Source organism: Anoplophora glabripennis, unplaced genomic scaffold (assembly GCF_000390285.2).
Source record: "Anoplophora glabripennis isolate ALB-LARVAE unplaced genomic scaffold, Agla_2.0 scaffold791, whole genome shotgun sequence".
Taxonomy (NCBI): Eukaryota; Metazoa; Arthropoda; class Insecta; order Coleoptera; family Cerambycidae; genus Anoplophora; species Anoplophora glabripennis.
In genome coordinates, this window is record NW_019416867.1 from 145,201 (window position 1) to 161,977 (window position 16,777).

General features: G+C 36.1%; 1 protein-coding gene across 1 annotated transcript in view; it reads right to left on the minus strand.

The window, feature by feature from the left end:
* The window catches only part of LOC108915465 (putative uncharacterized protein DDB_G0282133), an 87,877-nt gene that overhangs the window by 33,209 nt on the left and 37,891 nt on the right, over positions 1-16,777 (minus strand). Inside the window, exon 4 of the mRNA XM_018721500.1 lies at positions 401-493. Within this exon, the coding sequence (XP_018577016.1) occupies positions 401-493 (93 nt within the window). The remainder of the gene's footprint in view (positions 1-400; positions 494-16,777) is intronic.

Genomic DNA, 16,777 nt, shown 5'->3' on the forward strand with positions numbered 1-16,777 from the left:
TCAAACCCTGATCGGAAAGTGTGTTTACTCTAATTCCATCACGTCGAACCTCGCTGAGAGGGTAATGAAATTATTAAGGTTTCAGGTCGCCTTTCCAGGATTATTTGCCAAGATGGAACTGTGATTTAATTTATTTTTTGCTGAATCGAGATGAGGTCCTCCGATAAGAAATTTAGGAATCAGGCTTGAATCCGCAACGGCAATATTTCACCCCAAAAATGACGCACAAATAATTGTATAACTCCAAGTTACTGCGTTGCCAATATATGCGTCCGATTACTCGATATTTTTATATAATCGAATTTTACGTTTACGTTTACGCATTATTGTCTTTAGTTCCTAGATTCGCAACGACAGGAAAGTTACCGGGTACAAAAAGAAAGAAAATGCATTCACTTACCAATATCGGAAGATCCTCCCCAAGTACCTTGTTGGGCTTGGCGGGCCAGTTTGCTAATGGCGTCGACGTACATCCTTGAGGCAGCGGCAGCACCTGCAAAAAATGTACAATACAGTGGATGCCATCAAATATAACGGACATTGTGAGTTCATCAGAATGCCTTTTGGTCTCAAAAATGTCCCTTCAGCGTTTTAAAGAGCTACGAAACATATTCTTTCAGGTTTACGTAATAAATAACTAGTCTATCTGACTGACATTAATATTTTCCACATCATTACAATACATTGAGAACAGATACACATACTCCGCAACTACCTACATCATTTTTAACCATTGAAAGTAACAGCTTCTGTGTTCATTCGACTGCTTCCACCTTTTTGTGCTATATATCTCCAAGTGAGCACATTTGCAATGACTTATGCCACTAGCGCGCCACCTTTAGTACAATGTCGACGAAACATCTGAAATACGGGGAACCCTTAAGGTGTTTTATGTTGAGACGGCATTTGATATATTGGGGAACGATATTGCAGAGATATATCATGATTTGTACGACTGCCAAGTTTAGTTGGGAGCATAACAAACTATGGCTCAAAAGCGCATTTGTCTGTACATATAGGTCAGGACTGTCGATGCGATCATAAAATAATAGTCACAGTATTCTACGTAATTCTGGTAATTCTATTCTGTAAGGGGACAAAACTGAATTCTCCATCTGTTGCAGTGTTAAAAAATAAACTTTCAACGAGATTTCATTAATGTGTCTTGCAGACACCGACCAATATTTACTCGTATAATCTTTCCACAGTGCCGTTCGTTTACTCTAATAACATCCTAGACTAGCGCTTTTGAACGGATTCCAAGACTGTTCAAATAAACTTTATAGAAATATTAATGGAGCGTGGCGTAGATTTTTAATAAGCGCCGCAATATTTCACTGCAACTGCTTGATATTGCCGTCTGAGGAGCAGCTGTCGGCGGGCGCCAAAAAGAAATAGTAAATAAGGAAATCTTATTGCGCTTGACAGATGTATGCATTTTTATACACGAGAAATGAGCTTGTTGAAGCATATTGCGAGTGTTAATTCTAATTTGATACAGCAATTTAATAATAAGTTGTTAGGAGGTAATTTTTATGCAAAACTTACTCTAAAAAAATTCAATGACCTTATAAATATTTACAATAGGAATCAAAGGTTTGTCTATTATTACCAATCAGGAAGATGTTTTGTTAAGTAAAAGTTGAGAATAAATCATACTCTAGAGGACTATCCACCCCCCTCTGTGTTTCTTACCTTGGTCTTATCGCGAAGTCGCAGCACCCCACTTTTTAAATTCTAACATAAAGTAATTTATACAACGCGGGAAACTGCTGTCTTTTGGAGGCAAGGTGAAAGACGCTGCTAGCAGGTTAATTTGTATAATAAGGATATACACCTGTGCCGGTGTTTTCCTGTGTTCAAGTAATTCTGAAGTCTTGGGAAAGGGAAATTTTTCCAGCTGCAACTTCAACAAAGCAGTGTTGCAAGTTGTAAATTCTACTTAGTACTAACATTGTTACAAGTTTCATAGAAACTTTCTTTCGCTAATTTGATATTCCTCATGGGTTGGTTTCATGAAAATTTAAACACGTTTCTCTTTATGGATTAAATGATTATGAACGATTTTTTTTTATTTACGCGCAACGTATCCTACTCTTTGAGCACGAGATTCTACGTATGTTCTTTATAAAGAAAAGAAATAAAGAAATTAAAATGTGGAACATATGGGAATGTAGCAACTCTATTTACTTCAATGTAACTTGGAATAAGACAAGGCGTAGTTGCCTTTGTAAAATTTTTAAAAGCTTTGCAGCAAAAACAACGCGACAAATTATTAATATTCGCTTTGTGGAAATTCCGTGTGTTACCGAATATAAAACGAAATACAGTCCTTATTTTATTTGAATATTTCCGATTTCATAAACAAACGAATCGAATATGGTTAACAGGTAAACGGTTTTTAACTTCTCTATAAATCAAAAATCAAAACTTTGTTGACAGAAATTTGAAATGCAGTGTGTATAAAAAATATAAATATTAATAAAAAAGTAATGAAATCGTATTTTAATTCTCTTTCAGAAATACGGCAGCAAATTAAAATCCAACTGAAATGGGTATGAATAAAAATACATATACCTATATTCATACGAGCCACACAAACATATAGTTTGTGAGCTGACAGCAATTTGAATGCACGTTATCAAAAACAGCGTCACATTTCGTTAAAAATTCGCGTAGAATACGTCAATAATATTGCACAATTATTGATGTATACTTTTGTTTAAAACTTTTTTCATTTACACCCCAAATTTAAAGCTGTTTTGATGAAAATTTCAATTTGTATTTGTCAGTGAAATTGTATGAATCGAATCTTCATCGTGTTTTACACCAAGTCGGAAACAATTATTGAATTGTTAAAGGCAAATAATAATTTGAATTTTGGATTCGCGAGTTTTAAAATTAGAACATATTTTTTAGACTGTGAAACTGTTCATTCGAATCAAAAATGGTTTAATTAAGGGAAGCTAATATTAAAATGAGTTTATAATAAAACACTAATAATTTATATTTATATTTATAATAAATCACTAATAATTTCTATAGAAATCTTAACATTAACCTCAGGGATACAGGGAAAAGCCTTTCCTTATTCGTATGATTCTAACAACAAAGTCCCCAGCACTAAACATTAATTTCTAGAAGAGGAACATGGTCTCTTGTAATGGTGATCACAATTTACAGTATCTTTGTTGTGTTTTTTAACGCAAATATACGACGACAGTTGTTCTGTAAGCCTTCCTTATCTCTATACGATTTATATTGGTTTGTCCTGAGAGGCCGTTTTCCCGCAATCATCGATTTTTGCGTGAAATTCAGCACTTATAGGTAGGTGCTTTAAGAAATAAATTAGAATAGTAAATGGAGAAATCATGACTTGACAAACGTCAAAACGAAACGTGTCGAAATTATGAATATTTTTTAGTTGATGGTTAATATTATATTATACGAGATAATTAAATTTTTGTGGCAAAGTGGCAGTGCAAAGAAGACATCTGCTCGGTAAACTTCCAACTAATTAAATTATACGCCACTCTAGGAAATTCCAAGACACCGTTTGTTATCTCAAGGCGGCCATCTTCATCTTTGGGAGTTTTTAATGTTTTGATAAGTTAAATTCCGCATAAAGCCCTTATTTCCCATGCAAATTCGCAGGCCTAGTCCCTTATCTGCCAGTGTTGGGCGCCACCTCTCCGTAGACCGTTAAAGAAAGTTACTAAAGTTAGATTCAATACTCTACAGTGTATCTCGTTAAAGCCGCTGTTGAGGAGAGTGGGTAGAGTTAGAGCCGCTCTATAGATGTAAATATAAGGCAAGTTATCGTTATTTATATTTTGTACCATCCTTTTGCCGACTACCTCGTTTATATACACTGAAATTCAGTGTGATTTTTATGACGTTTCGAAGTAAGTCCTCACGAAAACGGATGGAGAGATAACCGTAAACGTCTCGCAGTATTAAGTCATTAATTAACTATCTCAAACAATCTGTATTATTCCGCGCCGATTCCCCTCACGACACGTACTATCGGATTAAGACTCTCAGTTAGACAAGTTTGAGCATAAAATTTGATTGTTCCCGCGCCTCCACGCATCCTCCGCCCTCAAACGACTCCAATATCGCACACGCGGAAGCGATGACTGTCTGATGCACCCTTCGCCTGTCCCTAATATCGAGCAAGTGCCAAATTAGCTCCCACCCTCGCGTGCCGACACATCCACACTTATCTCCGCGAGTTATGGTGTTCTACACATGGCATCGGTTCCGTCTTAATTGCATTAAATTATATGTAAGTGTAGTAGTGTGTGACGCTCCACGCGAGATCCCATGTAACCTTAGTACAATCTCAGTTATTAAATTATCCCAGTTGGCTGCGCGAGAGTAACTGAGATTCTATCTAACGTATTGTCGGTACAGGTTCGTCAAGAAACTTAAATGGGAGATAAACAACGCGCTAGACGCTGTCTGGATATCGATGATTCTGCACACGCTTATTGGCAAATCCCATTACATCAAATGATGAAGAAAGGACACCGTTTTCCATAGGTTTGTGGCAGTTCAACGTAATGCCATTTGGACTTTGTACCGCGCCGACATGTTTGAAGACAAGTCTACGTGGTTGGTTTGCGAAACTTGCAGGAGAGAATCTGAGAAGAAGCTAAGTGTTCTTCCCTGGTTCTCCCATATCCTGAACCCCGAACGAAGTTTATCATAGACACTGATTTGGAGGTGTTTTACAAGCAGAAGACGGTCAAAGGGAAGTACCATGGTCAGTACTGTGGAGTATTTTCACAAATATCTGTATGACCAATCGTTCGTCTTGTGAACCAAGACGACGAGAGGCCAAGAGCCATTATAGCTTCACCGTTTGCAGGAGTATAACTTCGAAGTTGAAATACTATAAGAGCTGAAGACCATGCTCTCCACAATGCAAGAAACAGCGGAACAGAACAAATTTCTTTCATTACTTCCTTGCTATTCTTTACTTGCATTACCCCTATTCAGTTTATGAAAACAAAGGAAAGGCGACGAGCGACGACGCACAATTGTTTTCCTCCCATTATTACACTCAATGCGGTGTAAATAACATTTCGCCCCTTTCCTCAAAGCCAGATTGCGACCCACAATAACATCGATAAAAGCAATTAAAGTGAAAGCTTCTGCTAGGTACATAAAATTCCACCCTTTTGCCATTATTCAGTGCTGTGCAGAGACACTGTGGGGTGCAGCTTTAACCCTCAAAATTGCGAAACGAACGTTTTTAACGGCGGACTAACAGCGCGGAGTTATAATGAGCTGCTGCTCCCGATGATAATTGGCGTTTCAACGGGGAGAGCGACGTTGTAAAAGGCGTAATTATGATTATTACTTGTTAATTTCAACGGATACAGCGCCAATGGTGCTCTGTTTGAATATATTGCGTCTTAGAGCTTCACGACATTTATTTATAGAACTTTCAAATGTGGGATCGCATAAATATTGTGTACAATATGTACGAAAACATTTACTTACTACAATTATAAGAATATGCGATGCGCATGAATCTTGCTTACGTTTAAAATTTCGTTTTTACTTTGAACTGCGAACTTTAGTTTTCACTGGCCCCACGTTGGGCTCCAAATTGTTTATTTGTTAACCTTTTCCTAATTTTTTTTAAAGAATAATAAAACCTTTATTGAAACTATCTAATATGCTAATTTAATATTTTTAATATGTTATGCTGTGGCTTATCTAACAATATGTTAATTTATGAATTATTAATTCCCTTTTCTACGCCGCTGTGCGCCGCCTGCATTTGGGAACCGCACACTAGATTGTTATTTATCGTTTTAATTTTGAATTGAACTTCAGTATTAATTAAAATAGATACAGACAAAACGAGGGCCGTATTATGTAACGTGACTCTCTCTCTGACAACGGTTTTAATTTTAATTACGTTTCTGATTATGAAATGTTATCCCGGTGTACCCGAGAAGGGTTTTATTAAATGTTGTGTCCCTGGGATAACGCGTTACTGTATAGCGTTGATGTATCATCTTCTACAAACGTTTTTATACAATTCACGTCAATAATTACCCAACATACACATACTACGTTTGGCCGGAATGCAATCAAACTGCATGCGGAGGATCAATCAAATTGATGGGAAAATAGATGAAGAGATAAAAACCCAATACAGCGGATTGGAAGTTTATTCGGGAGCGAAATGTATGTATTCCAGAAGCTGCGAAATTTTTGGTTTGTTTTTCGTTTGCAAAATCGAACGAAGTACACGGTGTTGTGTATGCAAACACTAGGAACAGGATGTAAGGTGGTTATATCTAATATCCTTGTTCCTGATAAAATAAAAAGCTCACAAACCGCCACCAGACTAAGCGAATAAATAGCATGTACCTTAACTACGCGTTCTGTAACGGCAGTTGTAAACAAAATCTGGTCTGCAGGATTATACGATAGCGGCGGATAGAGACTGCAAGGACAATTGTAAGGATAACGGCCTCGTTAGCACAATGGTCATCCCGGATCCTAGATTACAGCCTGCCCGTCCCTGCCCTGTTAAGGACACGCACGTCATTTTCATGCCGGGCGGCAGGCATTCGGAAAATTTCGGGGAGGACAAAGGAACATTCCGGGGGTTTCGGGAGGGGGTGTGGAAATTTATAGGGGTATATGAAGACAACCGTTTGTTTATTTAGTTGTTTTTCTATCGCAAAAAATAATTATGACTTTGGTAAAATAACAATAACAAACCATTAGAAAGTTCGTAGTTGTTTCATAGTTTATCTTGGGCTATTTGGGGCATTAATGTACATCAAGCATAGTAATGGTCCCAATTGTGATCCTTAGGGAACACCTGCCATAGCAATATTGGGGGAAGATTTCACCGCTTTCAAGAATATAGGAAGTGAGACACCTCAGTATGTTCTGTGTTTAACAGTGGTGGTCTGTCATCTATTATTGATGGTACTTACATAGATACATCTCTAGATAATTTTTCATTTATGTTCTGCTCTTTTTGTCGTCTGGGTATCTCCCTCCTTTCGGGTTTTCATCAGCGCCCCCTGCAACATCATCACTCACGGACGTCGAACTCCATTATCATCATATATACCAGAAAAATTTCCGCGTTTCTCGAGAATTTAATCGCTTCGACAGCCAAAAGGAAAAGTAACCGTCCGTTAATTAATTAGGTGCTGGTCTCGGGTCGCGGTCGGGAGGATAAAAGTCCGTGGAGGGTCCGCTATTTGCCGAGCTAAGCACCGCATTGATGATGGAGTGGGTATGTTCGGGATGCTCTCGACGACCGCGTTAATTTATATGTAAATCGGGATGTTTTGACGGCAGTGGTCGCGAATATTTGTTTCCGTGTGTGTGTCGAAAACAGATGTAGTCGTAAAAATTTTGTAGAAATTTGAGTAGAATTTTGAAAGAAGCGTGAAGGGCGATCGATCGTCTACCCTCGTAATTAACTAAGTCAGGGAATCGAGAATTGGTATTTTATGGAGCGGAGTAGGCTCTCACGACCTTAATCGAATAAAATTAATTAATAATTACGAAATATACAGTATTATCTCGACTATTTTTAGAAAAACGCTGTTGCGAGAAAAACCTGACAACAATCGCTCGAGTTGCTCCTCCAAAATACATTTTTCCAATTAATCGCGCTTCGAACAAAAAAAACCCGATAAATCCTTGCTCGCTCTCGCTGTTTTTCTCCGGCAATTATCCGGACAAGTGGACGATTTGTTCCACTAACACCATCCCGTAACGATTTGATCGATCGGGCTCGCCCCGTTTTATAAAAAGTTTGCAACAGTTGACTTTTAGGCAGCACGCGTTCCTCCCATCGATTGCCCCCACCGCGATCTCATCCAGTAGCCATACAAATGAGTTCATTACGGAATATCACGTAGAAAATAGCCCAGGTGTCATTTCGTTACACGGTGGGGGATAAATCGTTATTTGCGACATGACGCGGGGTATACAATATTTTTTTTTTTTAAATTTGAATACCCGTATATACACGGAGAAAGCTCAAAAACCTGAAGGAAACCGTTCTGCAAGCGCCATAAACTAAAGCAAACTAAAACTTCACCATCACGAAAATTGTCGACACTATATTATTGACATATTCTTTTATTTAACGGAATATCAAATTTTTTCTGTCAGTACCAAAGTGTAACCAAATGGATTGCTAATGCACATACATTTTTAATGATTTGATTCACATCTGAATTTGTTTTGATCAATTATTCATATCGAAATTAAAACGATAATTTTCAGCTATCAAAATGTGGTCTTGTTTAATGCATACAATAAAAGGATTATAATTGTTCAAATTCCAGTTTTTATTACTATGACCATAATGTAATAATGATAATATTATAACTGCTATTCATTAAAATAGATAACGACGTGGGTTAAATTTCAGAATATTTGAGTACCTGCCGATTTCTAACAAAATATAAAATAATGTAAAGTTGTATTGCAATAACAATTAGTTGTTTCTAGTGCACGGAAATCACACATTCAGGGTGCAGTGCAGATAGAGAAATATTAAAAAATGTATTGCCGCTAGTAGAAAAAATATAATAAATATGTATGTTGCTATTTAGTCCAGTTACTCAGGGTTTTTACCTCCGAATTTTTTATAACTGAACCGATTGACGTGAAATTTTGACCGAATGTGGGGACTGCCTCAAGGAACAAAACTTATATAGTGCCGAAGTGTGCTTTCGCCCTGGGGGTGGTTCCCACCCCTTCTTGGGAGTGGAAATTTTTACGCCAAAAATAACCACAGGAATCGATAGAGGAGTCAATTTTAAGTAACAAATGTTATATAAAGTTTTTTGGATAATCAATACTTTCCGAGTAATTCGTCATTGAAAATGTTGATTTTTTACTGAAAAAGTGCTTGTTTTCGGACAGTTTTTTGCAAATAACTCTGAAACCATTAGATTTAACGAAAAAGTTGTATTGAACAAAAATAAAGGTAATAAAAAAACATTTCTAATGGTATTATTTTGTTTTTCTATAATTGCAATATAAACCGAGTTATGGATTTTTAAACATTATTATATGTTAGCTAAAAACTAAATTGGAACCAGTTAACGTTAAATAACGCCAAAACCATAAATATCAGGAAAAAACTATTTGGACCTTTTTTAAAGTACTTTGAAAAACCTTTAAAATGAGTTGTTTTAAGTCTTTAGAATCAAAATTAACGGAAATATGATCGAAATAACATGTCATTTTTTTTTAAGAAAGAAATTAACAAACAAATCAGTGCTTTTGGCGACAGAATTAAAATTAAATGCAATCCATTTACAGATTTCTTCGTTTAAAATAATATATTCTGGGTCTTTGGCTCACTTGAAAAAAACTTAAACTTTGAAAATGTTAATTTTTCAAATTTTTGAAAAAAATTTGATTTTTACGCTGTAACTTAAAAATTAAAGGGTGTACGAAAAAAATACAAGTGTAAAAAATTTAGCTTTATTTTTGCAGAAGATTTTGCTTTTTTATTATTCCTCTAAAATTAATATTAATCGAGATATCGCCATTTTAAGTTATCATATGAATGAGAGAACCACCCTTTTCGAGCCCTTTAAACCCTTCAAACTTAAAAATGAAGGGCTTAAAAAAGATAAACTCAACAGTTCACGAAGCCCTTACAATTCCCTGCAAAATGAGCCTTTGTGCGATTAAAAATGTTAAAAAATAAGAAAGTTATCGTCAAAAAAATAAACACGTGTATAGGTGATAATTTTAGGAAAAAGGTCAAACAAGAATTATGAAGCATTTAGATCTTTTTTGTATATAATACGTATTTAGTATGTGTATATTCGAATAAACCAGTACTATATTATAATACACACTAGTAAGAGAATAGCAGTGACGACGAATAATCATTTACATATAATTATAATGTTTTTTTTTGTATTTATTATTATTAAAAAGGAAAATAAAAATTTATAAATGTAAGGGGTAATTTTTAAGGTTGAAAAGATGCAATCAATTCAAAATTATTTTATAAGAAGGGAATAAATGTTTATTTAATACGAATGCACATTTAAAATGTTTCTACTCTTTCAATAATATTTTTTCATTTTATTTTCAAAAGAAGGAGTAATTTTCAAGGGTAGAAAAGTTGCAATCGATAAGAAAGATTTTTTAATCAAGAAATCAATTTTAATTTGATAAAAATGCATGATTAAAACGTTTCAAGTTGAATAAAATTATTTTATATTATTTTCATTCAAAGGGGTGGTTTTTAAAGGTTTTTCCGGGTTGAAAATTTGGGACACATTACGTTTCATGTTAGATAGCACATGAAATTACTCATACTGCATAAATAAAAAAGATTTGATTACATAAAATGCTTAAATTTGTATTTTTTCTTTTTTTCTAATAAGGGGTGGTTTTCACCCCTTAAGAACAAAAAACACACCTAGCGCATATATAAGTTTTGAAGTTGGAGTAAGATGAGCCTAATTCTAAATTTTGAGAAAAATCGATGCAGTTATAAAAAATTCGGAGGTATTACTATGTTTTCAGCTACAGTAACTGAGCTAATTTGCGTGTTACACTTTTTTAACACCTTTCGCTACACCTGGTCTCTTTTACCCCTTTAAATTTCTGTAACTCATAAATTTTGTGGATTTTTACCGAATTCTACTTATTATTATTCGCTTCGTATTCATTCCGATCCATCCTTAATGTACTTAGTCAGTCCGCGGGCAAAAACTTGCCCGCTCCCGAAAAAAGAACGACAATTTCCTCCGCACCATTATTCATACTCAGGGCGGCATTAGAGTTTCCAAAGCAGTGCGGGAATCCTCCTTCCCCGATCTGGTTTCTGCTTTTTTTTCCGTTATTCTTAAATTAGGGATTCCGTTGTCAGTCCCAGGTCGGGCGGCGGGTCATTTATCTGAATTTGCTTTGTAATCGACTGGAATGTCGTGCACGTCATACCGAAACTTCGACGGCGGAAGGCGAGAGGCCGCCGTGAAATATGGGCCGGAGGAGGTGTCGGAAAAATGTAACGCCTCGACCAAATATAAATTCCTGTTCAGCAATTAATTCCGGTCGGTTTCTTGAGGCGGCACTTCTCGAATGAAAAAGCTGCTTGCGGATCACTTAATTTTATCCCACAGAGCAGAAAAACGTTTTGTAGTTTTTTTGGTTAAAAGTTGGTGCAGTTCCAGAGAAAATTGAAACTCAAATTTCTCAAAATTTATTAATTTTTCTTGGTAATTTTACGAAATTACATAAAATTGAGTTGAAATTTTTCAGTGTTGTACAGGGTGTCCCAATATTCCTTGTACAGGGATCAAAATAAACGGATTTAAGTAAACTTTTTACTTTTTTTTAATGTTATGACTTACGTTCAATTACGTTCGCTGTTCTAACCTTATACGTCATAATTTCTCGTAGAAGAGAATTAATGGAGCGTAGAACGAACAATGATGCACTTTACCCCGACATAGAAAACCTTGTAGGGCGCATTAAGGGAGGAAACAGTGGAAGATGGATATTTCGGCAGTTTTCTATAAGGAAGCAATTTAGCAAAAAATCGCTGTCGGGCTCAGGTGAAAGAAATGACTCGATCATGATTGGTTGTTTTCCCTTTTAAGGATTAAGTGGTCTCTCTGTCAATTTGTCTGACGCGTTATGCCCGTAAATTTCAGGGGTGAACCGTTCGACGGGCGATGATCGAATGTCTCGTTTTGTCCGTGGGATATTAGATCATTTATTTTTTTTAATTCGAAAGTTCTGTTCTTTTAATAACGGCAGATCTAGAGTACTTATACAGACACAATGTCATTCATTTTAACCACATATTTGGAAGGCCTAATTAGGACATAAAATAGAAAAAAAATAATTACTCGATCTTTGGAAAGATAAGGAAATTACCTCATTTTCTGATCGGAAAAACGCCGGAGGACCAGAGCGTTGAAGAGAAACAGCTGGTTTCCTCAGTCGTCTTGAATTTTGCAATATAAATAAGATATTTATTTTATTTTTTCATGTGTCTAGATAAAAAAATCTGTTTATTCCTTGTCGTTCACCAAGCATTAAAACGCTATAAACTAGGCTAGTGAATGAATAATACAGTATGTCAAAATTCACTCTCGATAAACCTTTGTAGATTAGCGGTCCGGGGGGATCGGATGATTTGAAAATATTTTTTTCGGCTAAATATGATGAAGGAAAATTAAATTCTTATTCGTATTCGGCGTTCCTATAAATTGCCCATATAAAATTTCTTCGAAATATCTTAAAGCTTTAACCTTTTTACTGTATACACTGTTCGATAGCAATAGGAAATAGCTCCACAAAGGGACACAAGGAAAACACCTTCAAAATAAAACAAAAGTCATTAAAACAACCTTGGTATTCTTACTATTCAATTCTTAAGAATCAGCATATCATTTTTAGGCCAAAATCTCCTAGTTTAAGTATTCTCAATTCACTTTTAATCCCAATGAAATTTCTGGGCGATATCCCCTTATCAAATTTACGAATTTAATTGAATAATAATAATGGGTTCTGTCCCGATCTCGCGGCAACCATAAATAACGGTGATTTATAATGTCTTTTAATTAAGGCGTTATTGAGCATATCTTCGAATTTATAGCTCAAGAATAGAACGGCACGGAAACGGAATAAGGATCCAGCCGGCAATTTTAATTAACCAGGCTGATTTCTCAGATATTAAAGGGACAGTACACACTTTTAGTCCAGTTAAAAAAAATGTTATGCTCCATCAGGCATCACATACAGAGAATTAACCCCGTTGACGCTGGCGAAGTAACTGGTGATAGTTTTAGTCGTGGTAATAATCACTACTTTTGTCGATTCAACTTGTAATTTTAAAATTTCAGTTTTTCGTTGTACACCATGCAGGCCAAAAACAACAGTTTTTCCTAAACCTTTAGGAAGAAACATGTTACTCTTTTTACGCCTTGTATAAACATCGCGCCGCGACCCCCAATCAGCTATTTTTGTTCCGTCACAATTCCATCCAAAACTGTCAAATTGAATCACCCGTTCAGTTACCGCTACGCAAACACCGACTGATTGCAATAATAATAGACAAATAATTGTTCTAGCGCTCCCCCAAATAAACTCGTTTTCAAAACAAACACTCCGCCAGCTCATTAATAAAATATAATATATTTTAAATTCGGACCATACAATGCGAAGTATTGAATCCGAAAGCGAAGTAATGAACTCCCATTTTGATTTAGAGAGGGCGGCCCATGATTACGGAATATAAATTAATTCCTTCGCCGCGTCCGACCGTATTTCATAGTAATTTATCGGTAAATTTTTTCCGGGAAATAAACTGTTGCGCCGGCATGTACGTACGACTGTTCGGTGGAATTTATGGGGCGCTTTACCGTGCCGGTTATTTGCGGTTACGTAAGTTTAATTATGAATGACCGACGAGCCCGGAAAAATTCTGGAGGAAAAGGGGGAAGGAAATCGCGGTCTCTTTAATTCGAAACGAGGACGACTGTAACATGCGGCTGAAAGAGGTTTAGCGTAATGAAAAGGGGATTGTTTTAATCGTTTCTGCTATTTCATGTCTAAGCTGTTATAGTACAAGAAATGAGTCAGCTATTTTTTAACATTATTATAACAGTTGAGTATTTGAAAAAGGTCACAACTTACAGAGAAACCTCAGTGATGAACACCCTGCGAAGCCAACATCGCGAGTGATCGAACGTCAGCTCGTCAATAACAAATGTTTGGCCAGTACATGTACGCTTCAAACTTTCACGCTTTCGTACAATATATTCTTAATTAAACAAAAAAATCTTTGTTAAGTTTCTTTACAGCTTATTTTTCACCGGTACAGCGAAGCGTATCGATTTAATTTCACGACCTATAAATACAATACTACACACCCCATACAATTAACAATTTCGAGGCGCAAGCAGTGGATTGTACGCGGAATAATAGACAGCGCTGGTGTGTCAGGTGTTGGTCGGTAAATCCTCATATAACCACCCGCAGAATTAATCACGGTAAATAACGTTTACTGCCCCTAGAAACTACCCAGCCGCACACGAGCGATATAAGCTTTCAGGCTAATCATAAATTTTTGGCCCGCTTTCGTCGTCGCCCTGCGACGTCATTAGGGGTGTTTGTGGTGTTGTTGAAGCTACTTAACTGCACACACGACACGTTTTTAAAGGCTAGTTTCGGAATTACGTCGTCTGTATCGTGAAGATTACGAAAATCTGAAACGCAACATTCCCTATACCTCCTTAATTGTTTGTGTATGTGCTTAAATAATATAATAAATAATAATAAATATCTACAGTAAATAGGATTCCACACGACGCTTCCCGAATCACATTTACATCTCTCCCGGCTACGAGAGTAATGTTTATTGCGATGACGACGGCGGCACCTGATTTTCCCTGATGAGACCGGCGAAGAAAAAGATTGGAAAATTCAAATTTATCGGGAGCCCGACAGACACTCATTTATATGGATCAAAGAGGATCGCTCTTCGGCTGACTGGAATTCACTTCATTCTCGAGCCTGGCGCCATTTGTTAGGAAGAGTTTCTCGCATTGTTACGGAATCGAGTCGGATTGCGTGTGGGGGTGGGGTATTGTGTCGCGGAACCAATTTGGAAATACTGTTAGCCCTGTAAATGAAATTTATAATACATGTAAATCAAAAGGTTATTCGTTTCAGATTGAAACTTGGTTTAATCGTTAGTTTAGGCAAAAGGAAATAGTATTTCCCAAAAAGTATCGGTTTAAAACAACAAAATCATTGTTTAAACAATGATTATAATGCAAAAATTACCAAAAATAGAGTTTTTTAGCTGTATTAACAATCGCTCTCCGACAGGAGTTTTTGCTTTTGTTTATACTTGTAGGTTTTCAATAAACGCTTCATCTGAGACCTGCTAAATTAAAATCTATTAACAATTTGTTTAAATAATTGCAAAAAACCAGCGAAATTTGAATTTGCTGTAAATAGAAGAAAAGAACATAAATCGTCTCTAAACTGAAGTAAAAGTTGTATTTTGTTACGCTTAAGAAACCCTGAAAATTTGGTAAAAAAATATTTATTTGTGTCGCAATATCCCTACAAGCAGATTTAACTAAATTTACCTCTTGTAGTTTGAACTGTACATCCTATACCTACTTTTTTTATCAGTTGTCAATTCTCCTGAAACCCCCCATCGGAAAGAAGTTCCAGAACCGAAATCCTTTATGACGATTTGATTAAAACAAATGGCCTCGAAGGCGGAATTCAATTTAAAGAAACTCCCCGAAATTATTTTTCCTTGTCGCCGACACACATCTCCCGCTCCGGGAGAATTAAACAATCATTTGACTGATGAATTTAATTCCGACTGACAAGTAAACAAAGTAGAAGTCCGGGAAGAAAGAGGAGCGTCTCGAGTAGTGGATATTCCAACGGGGTCCCTTTTTATTCTAGCCTTTTTTCGCGTGCGAGGATTGTTCTTGGATCCCATCCATCCATCAGCCTCTTCGAGGAAGTGAGCGATGGTTATTAAACTTCTCTTCCGGAGCGCTGGCGGAGCCCGATCGATCATAATTTGTATGCTTTAATGCTGTATCTCGAAAGTTTTCTTTGCATCTGTATTCATAATTTTGGAACAATATTGTTTCTGCCGCATATTGCGAAATTTCTGGCAGGCCGAGGTGGCTGGCTGACTTTGTAGATCGTGCTTTGATGCCACTTTTGGGAGAAACGCATTCTGTTCGATGTAAGAATGTCGTTTTATATGATACAGTAGCACTGTTTACCAACAGTGTAAGATTCTCTCAAAGCTATTCGAGATACCTACTTGTCCAAATATGGCGTCTGTAAAAAATGATTCACAACTGACAAAAAATAGTAAGAGATGTACAGTGGATCGATATAAACACCATTTTATAAAACAATTAAGGAGCGCTCTCAAAATTAATCGACTATAACATTTTAATCTACAAAGTCTCCACGACAAGTTGTGTTATTTTAAAAAAATGTATTATAGTTAATTCAATAGTTGTTGAATTGACGAATTTATACGATTTTGTTTCCATTGAGGTTTAATTACGATACAAATATTCAAATAGAAAATATGTTTCAGCATTTCGTCAAAATAAACAAATCATTATCTTCACGAAACCGTAAAATATCCAGAGAATATTTCATCATAATCTTGCTTGTTTTGTTCGTGAGAGTGAACAATGCTCAGGGTCCGGCAAAGTTTAGAGTTGGGGGGTCGTCGAATTTGAATATCATTTGCACATTATGCAAACAAGGAGCTGTATCCTTCCGCAAGTAATCAGGCACGAATTTGTAATAGTTTGGCGGGAACAGTGAAATAAAAACATTTTTTCTCACTTAGTCTCTTGTAAAGCTTCGTATTTTCTAGGGGTAAATATTTTTCAACGCACGAAAAAACTGTTCACCTGAATATATTTTAACTTTTAGTCTAGTCAAATTAGTCATAAAAATAGTGATCAAATAACGAAAATTCCGACAGAGCTAAATTTTGGTGGAGACCTCGGGTACACCATTAGAAATAAAGTGTCAAAAGTCCCCACCGATCCCATGTGTGCTAAAAAAGTTATTCGGGGTCAAAGGTCAAAATTTGAGGTTTTTTGTATTTTTTTTCGAAAACGGCAAGTTTTATCAAAAAAGTAGCTTAGACAAAAATTATAGATATGAAAATTATCTACAATAAGATAGACAAGATAATTTTGAGATCTATAATTTTTGTTTTAGATAA